Raw genomic sequence first — 14140 nt, forward strand, 5'->3', positions numbered from 1 at the left:
TATTAGCATGGTGGGGAGACTTGCAAGCAGGATAGCAGCAATTGAATTGTAGAAAACTATTCAACAATAATTTTTTTTACAGAAATCTCCGTTCCAATTTCTATGCACGCATACTTGTTACAGATGTATATTTTTAAACAATAACCATCCGGAGACAAAATAGACTATATACATTTGTCATCATTTGGAAGTTGAGCAAGAAATCAAAAGGAAACAAGTATCCTCTCAAGTCCATGTATATGATTCTCATCTGCAGTCAGTTTAGTGTATACTGTGTCCGTGTGGCTTCAAAAACCTGGTAAGTCTTCTATCAATTTCTACAAAAGGTTGTTCCTAAATGCCAAGAATATCTTTCGGGACAAAAGCAGGAGAAAGGCCAATAGAGAGCCAAAAAACAATTTTATGAAAATCTTGGCCGGATCATTTACTTCTTCAGATGTGCTGGTTGAGATTGCAGTTGCTGAAGGTAACGCTTCAGTGACAGCATCAGCTAGATCGTTGATGAAAGAAGAAGTGCAGTTGAGAGCAGGAACACGACCCCAATTCTCAATGCCAGATTCAAGCGCCAGTTCCTTGTATTCCATATCAATCTCTTCAAGCGTCTCAATGTGCTCACTCACAAAACTACAAAAACATGACAGTCAGCAATCCAAATAGACATTGTTAATCAGATGATATAAATAAAGCAAAATTAGTTTTTAAACACCAACATCAGTGAATTTACATGTATATTTCAATATCATCATAGAATAAGGTATTACTTACTGGTTTTTTTCTTTCTCCAAAATATTGCGGAGTCCAAACAGAATCTACTACAGAGTACTTTCAACTTCTTACAAGTTCCCTTATAAACAATTTTGTACAAAAACAGAGAACTGCTACTCATCAATGAGAAACAGAGTAATGAAAGAATGATAGCATTATAATAGTAGGTTGAGCATACACAAAAGAAAGCTTGTTAAATATTTGTGACTTACCTCACAGGAACAGCCAGCAGACTCTTTACTCCTCTTTGGCCAAGCTCAACAAGAACTTTATCAGTGTAAGGTTTCAGCCATTGCACAGGACCAACTCGACTCTGAACAGGGAGGATATGAGAAATATTATTAGCGAAGTGAACACGTAAAAAGCACTACAAACAACTCCATGGTATATTTATTGGGTGGTGGAGACACAAGAATATAAATGGGAAACAAAAGCAGCAACGAAAGAACTAGCTGAGATGGAAAACCATGCAGGCTCATAGCAAACCTGATAAGCAAGTGTATGACCATTGTTGATTCCTCTAGCTTTTAATTCTCTCATAATTAAGAAGATGCAATCCTCCATCTGATCTTTGTATGGATCTCCAGCATCCTCGACATAGCTAACTGGCACACCGTGAGCGCTGAAGAATATCATAACCTATATATTGGTGACAGCAATGACAATTAGTTCCATTTATCAGTTAGAATGCCAAAAATTTCAAAAACAAATCACCAGGTGCAATGAGAAAGCTAGGGTGTACATTTAAATGAAAGAGCTTGTAATAGACTAACCTAGATAGGCAATTTGGGAAGTCTAGTATTATTAGGTTAGTTGTTTTTAGCCTTAGTATAAATAGAGAGAATGGAGAAAGGAGAAGATAGGCAGAAATTGGAATGCATCCTTTTGAGAGTTGTGACCTCAAGTCACTATTTAGAGATTTGTAAGCTAAACCATGTAAGCTTTGAGCCTTAAATTTCTGCTTATTTATATGAATATACAAATCATATTATATAGTCTATCACAGAGCCTAACCTACCTCATCTGGCATGGAAAAGGATTGAAGCTCTTTCTCAATCAAGTTAGCCATGGACTTGATATAACCTTCTCGCTGGTACCAGGATCGAATGATAGCTACAGGCAAGCGAGACAGATATGCATCTTCCCTGACAATGTTTTAAAATTGGTAAGCCAATTTAGAGTGTGGATACATATACGAAGTTTCCCAATTAGGTCCTAAAGATAACATACCTGAAAATGTTTTGAAGAGCTCGGAGGCTGGAACCTGTTGTAGATATAGAAAACTGAGGATACAGAGGAAGGACAACAAGTCTTGTAACCTTGTCCCTCTTAATCTGAAAAATATAAGAAGAAAAATTCAACTATATAGCTCCAACATATCTTTCATAGGACAGCAGGATACAGAAAAAGATAGTTGGATCGGAGATCATATGAACACAAGCACGAACTCCAACATATAATATTCATAGAAATGAAACTGCATACAGTAGAAGCCCTAGAAGGAATATAAAGAAACAGAGCCTCCCTCTGTTATAGACTGGATTTTGTTGTAATGTAATTGTACTAATTAATTCAATTAATGGAAGAAGGGCAGATTTCTTAGATGATTAATCAAGATTACAGAGGATAATTAGTAGCTTGAGGCTACAAGTCTCTAAGCCACTTGAGGTAGCCACTCTCTAAGGATTGTCTTACAATTTTCTGGATGAAACTACTACAAGGTTGAATTAGCATATTTAAACTATTGATCAAAGCTGACCTTAGGGAAATGCTTGTGACTACTTTACTAATTAAGAAAAACCATAAATGAACATAACAAAAGATGGTTGCTTTTCTTTCCCTCCTTCTTCTTAATTGTTTTTGGCCCTTAGCAAGGAAATGCCTTCCCTAGGCTGCTGTTGTTGCTGTCCTCTCTTGCGCCTCGAGTACACCACCCACGGTTGACTTGGGTCCATGACAATACTTCCCCCCCAAAGCTTCACCTTGTCCTCAAGGTGGAAAGACGGAAAACGATCCACGATTGTTTGATAGTCCTCCCAAGTCGCTTCGAACTCCGGTAACCCTGACCACTGAATGAGGACCTCTAAGACCACCGTGCTACCTCCCCTACGCTTGCGGACATCGAGTAATCAATTCGAGATCGGCTGTAAGTTGCTCCGGAATGGTCTGATTGCCTGTGCTGGCCCCCGTAGCCTTTTTCAATTGAGACACATGGAAAGTGGGGTGTAGCTTGCAGGAACTGGGTAGATCGAGTTTGTATGCCACCTTGCCTATCCGCTGAAGAATCTTAAAGGGGCCGTAGAAACGAGCGGCCAACTTCTCGAACGGTCGCTTGGCCAAGGAACGCTGCCGATAAGGACGGATCTTTAAAAATACCTCATCTCCCACCTCGAACACCTCTTCGCGGCGGTGCTTATCCGTGTGCTTCTTCATGATATGCTGCCCTTTTAGCAAATTAAGTCGCAGCTCATCTAACATACAATCCCGTTCTCTAAGTTGCTCCTCCAGGGGTCCCACCGCCGTCTGCCCCACTCCCACCTTCAGCAATTTGGGTGGGTCGCGGCCATAGACCACCTTAAAGGGTGTGGTTTTAGTGGCCGTATGGGGGGGAAGTATTGTATGCATACTCCGCCCACGACAACAACTGAGCCCACCTCTTTGTTTGGCTGGAAGCGTAACATCTCACGTACACTTCAAGGCTCTTGTTCACAATTTCGGTCTGACCGTCCGATTGAGGGTGGTACGAAGTACTTCTCTGTAATTGCGTGCCCTGTAGTCGGAACAATTCGTTCCAAAATATACTCAAGAACACCCGATCTCTGTCAGAAACAATTGATGAATGGAAACCGTGAAGCCTGACTACCTCATTCACGAAGAGCTCCGCCACTTTAAGGGCGGTGAAGGGGTGTTTCAACCCCAAGAAATGTGCGTACTTAGAGAACCGGTCCACCACCACTAAAATCGCATCCACCCCTTTTGACGGCGGCAAGCCTTCGATAAAGTCCATGGACACATCGTCCCAAACGGCCGTCAGTACCGAAAGTGGTTGGAGGAGACCCGCTGGACTTTTCTGTGACACCTTGTTCCTTTGACAAACATCGCACGATCCAACGTACTCACCCACCGCCTTGCGCATCCCAGGTCAGTACCACTCGGCCGCCGCTCGAAGGTAGGTTTTTACCTCCCCATCGTGACCACCCATCGGAGAATCATGATACTCATGTAACAGTTGAGGAATAATGCTAGCTGACTTTGGGAGGACAATTCTCCCCTTGTACTGGACTTGCCCATTAATCAAAGTGAAACCATTGGGCCCAACTTCATTCGGCCGTAACCCCTTCTTAATTTCAGCAATCCACTCATCCTTCTCTATCTCCTGATTCATCTTGTCCCAGTTGATGCTTTGAGTACTCAACAACGTCTTCAACTCACATGGTTTCCTTGATAGAGCGTCGGCCACCCGGTTAGAGGCTCCGGGTTTATATTGAACTTCAAAATCGAACCCCACTAACTTCCTCATCTAACGTTGATATTCGTTTCCCACCTCATGTTGTTGCGTTATGAAGCGTAGACTTTGTTGATTCGTTCGCACTACAAAGTGTCGACCCAATAGATAATGCCTCCATTTAACAATAGCTAGGCAAATTGCCATAAGCTCCTTCTCATAAATGGACTTAGCTTGAGCCCTCACCCCTAAAAGCTTGCTATAATACGCAATCGGACGACCACCTTGCATCAAAACCGCCCCAAGTCCATAACCGGAAGCATCGGTTTCAAGGACAAACTCTTTCTTAAAATCGGGCATGGCGAGTACCGGCGCGGTGGTCATTGCCTTCTTGAGTCTTTCGAAAGCCTCGGTAGCCTCCTCGGTCCACCCATACGCCTCCTTCTTGAGTTGTGCGGTTAGTGGCCCGGCCACTTGAGCATAGTGGGCTATGAACTTGCGGTAGTAGCCCGTCAAGCCCAAGAACCCTCTCAATGAGATTTCGTGGGCTGGCCCAATCAAGGATGGCCTTGATTTTTTCATTGTCCATTGCCACCCCTTGCCGTGATATAATATGTTCTACGGAAATTTCATCAAATGCCACTAAGCAATTTAAAAATTCACCAAATGCCATCAGACTTTTCAGAATTCACCAAATGCCACCCAGTTTTAAAAAATTCACCCAGTGCCATTAATGACCAACGGCCGTTAACTCCGTTAGTAATTAGGGGTTAATCATGACACGTGTCATGACATAATTGGACCATTTATCTTAATTCATAAAAATTAAAAAAAAACAAAAAAAATTAAAAAAAATAAAAAAAAAAAAAAAAAAAACAAAATTTTTTTAAAAAAAACCCCAAAATTTTCCCAGCCACCGCCAAACCCTAACCCCTCCCCTCATCTCGCCGGAAAACGGCCGGTCACCACCGGAACCACCAACAATCGGCCGACCGACCATGTAGCTCCCCACCTGACCCACCGCCGACCCCCAAAACCACCCACGCTGCTCGTCCCGACCCCAAAAACCCTGCTCCCTCACTGCCACCACAGCAACTCCACCTCCAAGCACCACACTGCCCCCTTTGCTACACCCACACGCACCACCACATCAGCCACGATTAGCACCACCCAGCTCCCTTCGCTGCTCCCACGCGCACCAATTGGTCCAAATCCTCAACCCCGATGCACCGCCACTTCACCGCCACCACTACAGAACCCATTTGGGTTTCGGATTCAACCCAGAAATCCCATTTTCTAGGGTTTCGGGTTTTCTGGGTTAAGTCGATTTTTGGTGGTTTAAGGTGAGGGAATGGGGTTTATAGAAGCCGGAAAACAGGGGAGGGGGTGGTTTCGAGGCTGCGGTGGTCGGGAAGGGGTTGAATCAGAACCGTTGCTCGTGAAGGTGGAGGTTGGTTGTGGTTTTCGCGGGTTAAGGTTAGATTGGATGGGTGGCGCGTCAGGTAGGGGAGGTCAGAGTAACAATGGGTGGGGGTCGGCGACAACGGGTGATCCCGACTCCGACAAGTCGGTTTCTGGGCTGGGGAGAGGTGAGTTGCGTGAAGGGAAGGGGAGAGGGATAGGGAATGGTGGTGAAGGTGGCGACTGGCCGTTTTCCGGCGAGATGAGGGGAGGGGCTAGGGTTTGGCGGTGGTGGGGGTGGCTGGGAAAATTTTGGGGTTTTTTTAATTTGTTTTTGTTTTTTAATTTTTTTTAATTTTTTGTATTTTTTTTAACTTTTTTTGTTTTTTTTTAAATTTTTATGAATTAAGATAAATGGTCCAATTATATCATGACACGTGTCATGATTAACCCCTAATTACTAACGGAGTTAACGACCGTTGGTCATTAATGGCACTGGGTGAATTTTTTAAAAACTAGGTGGCATTTGGTGAATTCTGAAAAGTTCGATGGCATTTGGTGAATTTTTAAATTGCTTAGTGGCATTTGGTGAAATAGCCGTATGCCCTAAGTAGGCTACCCTTTGACTTCCAAACTCACACTTTTTATAGTTGGCATATAATTCATGCTCTGCTAACTTGTGAAGAACTTGTTGCAAATGATCTTGATGCTCACCCTCATCTTTGCTATATACAAGAATATCGTCGAAGAAGACTAACACAAATTTCCTTAGGAATGGCCTAAAGATGTCGTTCATGAGGGATTGGAAGGTGGTCAGGGCGTTAGTCAACCCGAAAGGCATAACGAGAAACTCGTAATGTCCCTCATGAGTTCGAAAAGCCGTTTTGTGGGTGTCCTCGGCTCTCACTCGAATTTGATGATACCCGGATTTTAAATCCAACTTCGAGAAAATGGCCGCGCCATGGAGCTCATCTAGGAGCTCATCAATTACCGGGATGGGATACTTGTCCGGCACGGTTTCACGATTGAGAGCCCGATAATCGACGCAAAATCTCCACGACCCATCTTTTTTCTTCACTAGCAAGACCGGACTTGAAAATGGGCTCGTTGAAGGTTTAATTATTCCGGCTTCTAGCATCTCTCGTATCAACCTTTCAATCTCATCTTTTTGAATTTGAGGGTATCGATACGGTCTTACACTAACCGGATCCCGACCCTCTTTCAAAACAATTGCATGCTCCCTGCCTCTCGAAGGGGGTAGCCCCTGTGGTAAGTGAAAAACCTTGTCAAATTTCCTTAAAATAGGCCCCAAGTATTCTTGCAGCCCAACACCTTCACAAGGCCCATCAGTGACTTCTCCTTTCTCTTGGGCCTGCTCAATCTGATTTATCTCCACCCATAGCCCATTTCTTTGTTTTGTGATGGTTCGAAACATAGCCTTGAGGGAAATGAGTATGGCTTCCAAGGACGGATCCCCGATTAGTTTAACCGGTGATCCGGCCACCGTGAAGCTCATCTCGTGCGTCTTCCAATTTGTCGTGACCGTGCCTAGTTTCTCCAACCATTGCACCCCTAAGATGATGTCGGAACTACCAAGGCCAAGCGGCAAGAAATCTTCTACCACGGTCACCCCTCCACTCAATTTGACTCGAACTCCTTGGCACACCCTTTTTCCTCGAACGGTATCCCCGTTCCCGAGGGAAACTCCGAATTCTCCCCCTTCCGTGAGAGGAATATGAAGCTCCTCCACCAACTTGGTGGCAATAAAGTTATGAGTCACCCCCGGGTCGATCATTACAACGACTTGTCTACCCTTGACCACCCCTTTGAGTTTCATTGTCTTCGGGTTGGAAATTCCAACAACCGAACAAAGGGAGACCCCCACATTGGGCTCGGGTTCCTCCCACTCCTCGGCACCATCGAGTAATTCGCATTCATTTCTTCCTCTTCGCCCCCTACTCCGGCAATCAAGACACTCATCTCTTTCCTCTTACAACGGTGTCCAATGCCCCATCTCTCATCATAACGAAAGCAAAGCCCTTTGGCTCTCTTCTCTTGGAGTTCACTCTCCGTAAGTCTTCTCGACCCACTGCTAATTTTCGATACTTGTTGGGATGAGCTGGCTGGCCCACGTTAACGGAGCCCTGTGACTCGGGAGCCCGTGGCCAGGCCCGACTGCTGGGTGTGGAAGAGGGTAGGCCGTAGGATTGGATCAATCCCCCTCCACTCCGGCCCACGTTCTGAGTTTGGGCCAGGCCCATGTGACTTGGTCCACCCTTCCAAGACCCTGAGTTACCCTTGCCCCCTCCATTCACCCTGTTCCTTTCCTCAATCCGCCCGCCCAGCCAAATCCATGGCTCTCTCCAATGTCACTGGATTCAACAACCTCAACTCCGCTTTAATTTTCTCATTCAGCCCGTTCACAAATTGGCCAAGCATTAAATTTTCAGGTATATCTTCTAAAGGAAAAGCGAGTTCAATAAACTTACGTCGATACTCTTCCACGGTGGACACCTCAGTAACGGCGAGCCACTGTTCGTGGAGGCTGCCGGCGTTAGAGGGCCGGAATTCTCGTAGCAGGCAGTCCTTCAAGTCAATCCACCCTCCGAACGACCTTCTTTTGTTCTCCCAGTGAAACCATTGAAGTGTCGCGCCGTCCATTGCCACCACGGCCGCCATCACTTTGTCCTCCTCCGTCAGCCGGTAAAAATCAAAATACATCTTGGCTCTCATGACCCAGTTATCGGTGTCTTTTCCCTCAAACACTGACAGATCTAATTTCTTGTTTTTGCACTTCACGGCGTCGCCACCATCCTCGTCCTGCCACCTTCTTGGGTCGTGTGTCCTCCATTCCGGCATTCCAAACCCCCCATGGCGAGGAGTCGTCACTTCATTCTCCCCGTGTTTCTGGCTGTTTTCATCATTTAAGTGTATTAGCGGCGGAGGTGGTGGTTGTCTGGTTTGCGCCGCCGTGGCCAGGGTTGCGCGCACCTCTTCTTGAAACTTCTCCCGTTCCTTGGCTGCCATTGCTACTTGCAATTCCTGGTCGGAACAAAGACGGTCAAACCGTCCTTCAATTCTCACTCTGTTTTCACCCTGTCTCTTTTGCTCGGCTTCGAAGAGGGCGGTGAAGTTGTCGGTAATTGCCTTCTGAGTGTCGGCCATGGCCCTGGTTACGGCTTCCGCTACTGCACGACAAACGGAGTTGCCGTGGTCCGTCAGCTTCTCCTCAATTGATTTCAGCCTTGACTCGACTTCCTCCAACTTCTCATCCACCGCGTCGGCGCTGGGTCAATGAAGGTCCCCCCGCCATGATTAATGGATTTTGTTATAGACTGGATTTTGTTGTAATGTAATTGTACTAATTAATTCAATTAATGGAAGAAGGGCAGATTTCTTAGATGATTAATCAAGATTACAGAGGATAATTAGTAGCTTGAGGCTACAAGTCTCTAAGCCACTTGAGGTAGCCACTCTCTAAGGACTGTCTTACAATTTTCTGGATGAAACTACTACAAGGTTGAATTAGCATATTTAAACTATTGATCAAAGCTAACCTTAGGGAAATGCTTGTGACTACTTTACTAATTAAGAAAAACCATAAATGAACATAACAAAAGATGGTTGCTTTTCTTTCCCTCCTTCTTAATTGTTTTTGGCCCTTGGCAAGGAAATGCCTTCCCTAGGCTGCTGGTTGTTGTTGTCCTCTCTTGCGCCTCGAGTACACCACCCACGGTTGACTTGGGTCCATGACACCCTCTTAGCAGAAAGGTAATGAACAGACCTTCCTCATAACAACGGCAGACAAACACAAGTTTACATAATTAACATCACTTTATACAACACAGGATGGCACATCAGAACATTGTACCTCATGATTCTTATTGTTACACTATATAGGTAGAACTTGGTTTGTTTCCCAAATCTGAGCAGCACAGTAGTGGGTTATAAATGTAGAATAAGTATATTACACAGTTTACGGGTACGCATACATATATGGTGATAATTGATGAATCAACATACAGTTCAGTTTCTAGAGACGGCTAAGAGAATATCACAAAAGGGAGTTCCAAAACAAAGACATGTTTTTTCAAACAAGTGATTTTGGCACAGCAATAACTAAAGAGAACAATAATGAAAACGAACCTGTTGAACCGCCTCTTCTGTAAATGGGTACCAGTACCTCATACCAACATAGACAGATACATTCTTATTCTTTGCTTCTAGTGCCAACTTAAGTGCATTTGCCTTCAAAAAAGAGTTCAATACAAATAAGACTATGCAATAATGGAATTACACAATCCAAACACAAATAATTTATTAATGATATGATGTAGCCCTAGCCTACTCTGCCATCACCAAACTGCCTGAAATAAATCAACGTCATGTTCAATGGGTTTGAAAGTCCAAAGCCCCTCCAAAATACTCCTTTTCCATGTGGATCACTTGGTGGGATAGGTTACCTCATACACAGCCCCTTGCACGAAGAGAGATTGTCAGGTTCTATATGTGTTCTCTGTCATAGTACAGAGGAAAACTCTATCCATGCTTTGCATGATTAGTGAAGTTTGGCACAATGCCGTGGGGTGGAATTTCATGGGAGATAACAAATAATGGTTGGAAGTGAACATCAGAGATAAGAATGATGTTCACGGGCTGTAATGGTGTTTTCTATTCCCTTTCTTTTGCTTTGAATTATAACGAATAGGTTTATTTTCTATCAAAAAAACCCATGACCCACCACATGAAACTGCAAGAAAAGCCATCTCTCTGGGAATGCAAAGCATCTCAAACATTGCCATTTCACACACACCGCTGCCATGCCTATGGTGGGTGTGTACTCAACCTCACCTTACCTCACCGGACTTATGTAAATGTGGATGCTTCCTTTGTTAACATTAATCTCCCGTCGAATATCAGGCACATTCTGGGACAACAATGATTTGGATCAATGGTTTTGACAAATTGATCTATGCAAATAGCCTACTTCATGCAGAATTCCTAAGCATTGTTGAAGCACTACACATTGCAAAACCAATAAAAAAAAAATTTAAAAATAATAATGATAAATAAATAAATCCAAAATGTGGTGGTCCTCTCTGAGCCTAGAGGCAACAAGAAAGCTGAAGGAGGAAAGTGTGGGGGCTGATTGTTTTTACAATATTTTTCACCTTGTGCAGGGAGTTGCAGTGGAGTGGCTGGAGTCCCAATGACGTCAAGCTTGCCTACGTAAGAAGAGAAGAAATTCGATTTGTGGATAGAATGGCAAAGAGGGGTAGAAGTCCCTATGTAGATGTAAATGTGACTAGGAACCCCCTACCCCCTAGTTATTGGTAGGACATTTACAAGTTAGATTGTAATGGCTATAAACCATGAAGCATATTAACTAATGAATGCCTTGTTCACCAAATCACAAGATATGCTAAAGAAGAAATTTGGAAAGTCCACGAAGAAAAATTGTCTCACCTGCTCATCAGTTATCTTTCTCAAAGGTGAACCCCCTCCTATCGAAGCGTATCCTTCCTTGCTTTTAGAGGCTCTAAGCATAGAAATTAACCTAGCAAGGGGTCTTTGCAGAAAACGAAACAATGATGGAAGGCGAATGATGTCCTGTCCAATGGTTAAGAGACACAATTTAGATACTTCGTATACATTATAGCTTTAACTACCTTAACAAAAGCAAACAAACTTGTCCAGGGAGCATACTGGGTCAGCAAATAGATTAAACAAGAACGGCTGAACATCGTTAAGAGTATCAGGTCCTCCAAGATTCAGTAGAAGCACCCCAATCTTTTCCTCTGCAACATAAGAGGGATCTTTTGCCAGGTTTTCATCGTATGCGCTTGTGTATAAAGCAGCAGAACAAAATGTTTTTCCCACACCTACATTACTTCTCTTCTCTGGTTGAAAATAAGACAATCCACTGATGTTGCTGCTTTTACTGTCAACTGAGTCAGAAGAGCCATATGAAGAATTCTTACATGTATATCTACAAGGAGGGATGTAATTTCTGATTTGTGGACTTGACCTGCCATGATGCAACATCAAGGTGTAAGAAGCAGGAGCGACATTCACTCGAAGCCAATCAACCCGATTTGACAATACTAGCATGTCCTACATCCATCCGGGTTTCATTCCTATATTTCATGTTTTTAGACTTGGTTGCTACATTTCTAGTATAAAGACTTCATCGCTACATCTCTAGTTTAAACTTCAAAGGTTCCATTGCCGCATTTTTACTTTAAATTACACTATCGACGTGACAACTAATTCCAAGCGGCCAGAGGATTATAGTATGGACATTGCAAAGGCAGGAAAGAAATAATTACAGAAATGAATTATGGAGAAAACAAGAGTACAATTTACGGTGCAACTCCAACGAAAATTTGTCATTAATTGTAAATTGAACATGTAAGTTATCCCCAATTCAATAATTGAGAGATTCAAATGGGCATTATTAATTTGAATCAAATCCCAGAAAAAAAAAAAATGCAACCAAAAACAACAAATCAATCAAACAAGCTGGAATAAACATCATAATTTTCCAATCAAAGGGTATGATCATACCCATGAACAATTTCAAATCAAATTCAAAGATCAAAATATGAGTATGTTAAAATTGATCCAAGCATGCAAGAATGACAAAATGGAATCATTTCGTAAGAAAATGAAATAAAAATGGCAAGTCCAAAAACTCACTTGAGGAATCTAGGTTTGAAATTACGAAGGGAGGGAGATGATAATCTCATCTGCGAAACCACAGTGGAGCTCGAGGTTGCATCCATGGCGGTGATTAATAGATATCCAGAAGCCGCAAAGCTGAAATTTGGCAGTTGCAAGATCAATTACACAGATTTTTTAAATTTTTTGATGGGTGTTTGTAACTTTGTACGCATGAGATTTGTTTTTTTTTTTTTTTTTTTTTTTTGAGTAATTTTTTTTGGGTTGTTAAAGGGAAAAATTGACATTTACTACCACAATCAAAGCAACATGCATCACATTTACTATCCATTTAAAAAAATATTTTATATTACTACCACCCAAAATCACATAATTTAAATTGGGGAGTACTAAATGCAGGATAATTTTACCTAAATGCAGAATAAATTATTTTTTTTTAAAAAATTATGTTCTAATTTTGTCCTTGTTTTAACTTAGGTAAATACAAGTTAATTTCTGAGATTCACAAAATTTGTGTATCACATGGCAATTTTGTAAATAAATCAACAACTTTTTCCATAAAAGTGGGTCCTACAGTAATGATGACTGGATAAAGTTGTTGATTTATTTACCAAAATGTCATGTGATAAACAAATTTGTTCCAGAGATTAACTGGGGCTTCCTCTTAACTTAATCCTTTACACTTTTTTAAATGATTAAAATTAAATCATGTAAACTCCTAACTATATAATCATCCCAACTATTTAATTTACAATCATATTCTAACGTATTCAATCTTGTATCCTATTTAATACGGAGTATTCAATACTATACAAATTCCTAAACAATAATGAAGTGCACTACGACATTTTTTTTGAGGTATGAAAATTATATGATGTAATAGATGAACAATCAAACAACATAAAATTTCCATCTTATATGGCTAAGATTTTTGAAGGTCTCTAGCATCCCCCATTCCCCCTTATACAATTTCCGGGGGTCTCAAGAACCCCCCGGCTAGGATTTCCTGGGGTCTCCAATACCACCCCGGCTATGATTTCCAGGGGTCTCCAATACCCCCCGGCTAAACTTTTCGGGGGTCTTCAGTACGGGACTTGTTATTCATCGCCCGCAAATCTCTACATAAAGCCCACATTTTATAATTTTTTGACAAATTTGCCCTTTTTATAATTTTAACCGAAGATAAATTTTTCGCACTAAAAAAATGTGGAGCAGCATCGGATCGCCGAGGATCACCGGAGAATCGCCGTCGTCATCGGAAAACGAGGTTCGTAACGCATCGTAAGGACGAAATGGTGGCTGGCGCCTAGCCAAAAGGCCATGCCGTGGTTGTGGCGCCTAGCCAGGACGCCGCCACCGTGGTAACGGCGCCTGGTGGAGAAGCCTCGACCATGGTAGTGGCGCCTGGTCAGGACGCCGGAGCCACGGCCAGGGCGCCTGGCCAGGACGCCGCCACCATGGCGGCGGCGTCCTGACCAGGCGCCCCGTCCGTGGCTCCGGCGTCCTGACCAGGCGCCCTGGCCGTGGCTCCGGCGTCCTGGCCAGGCGCCACTAGGGGAATATATTTTTTTTTTACTTTTATTTTTTATTTTTTAATTTAATCCCCTTTTTTTTTTTTTTTTTTTTTGGTTTTGTTTTTGTTTTTGTTTTTATTTGTTTGTTTGTTTTTATTTTTGTTTGTTTTTCTTTTTTTTTTTTTTTATTTTTTAATTTGTTTGTTTATTTATGTTTGATAAATTTGAAATGAAATGTGTGTTATTATTTTGTTTTTTAAATGTATTATGCGTTAAATATAAAAATGATATTTAGAAATTTTAATGTAGTTATATTTATACGTTATATGTTATT

The 14140-nt window shown here is 42.5% G+C and overlaps 1 protein-coding gene across 2 annotated transcripts; it reads right to left on the reverse strand.

The window, feature by feature from the left end:
* Nucleotides 1-16: 16 nt before the first annotated feature.
* Nucleotides 17-12845, reverse strand: LOC110702609 (ferrochelatase-2, chloroplastic-like). Of its 2 annotated transcripts, XM_021880344.1 has the most exons (10): nt 12311-12845; nt 11318-11639; nt 11078-11221; nt 9758-9859; nt 1996-2099; nt 1784-1910; nt 1252-1404; nt 978-1078; nt 766-875; nt 487-624 (listed from the first exon to the last, which is right to left on the reverse strand). In XM_021880344.1, the coding sequence occupies exons 1-10, from the start codon at nt 12394-12396 to the stop codon at nt 617-619; spliced, it is 1257 nt and encodes a 418-aa protein (XP_021736036.1). In that variant the 5' UTR covers nt 12397-12845; the 3' UTR covers nt 487-616. The 2 variants fall into 2 exon arrangements, with proteins under 2 accessions (XP_021736035.1, XP_021736036.1); XM_021880343.1 differs by lacking the exon at nt 766-875 and having other exon boundaries at nt 17-624; nt 12311-12838.
* Nucleotides 12846-14140: the final 1295 nt, after the last annotated feature.

This window comes from Chenopodium quinoa, unplaced genomic scaffold (genome assembly GCF_001683475.1).
Source record: "Chenopodium quinoa cultivar QQ74 unplaced genomic scaffold, ASM168347v1, whole genome shotgun sequence".
NCBI classification, from domain to species: domain Eukaryota; kingdom Viridiplantae; phylum Streptophyta; class Magnoliopsida; order Caryophyllales; family Amaranthaceae; genus Chenopodium; species Chenopodium quinoa.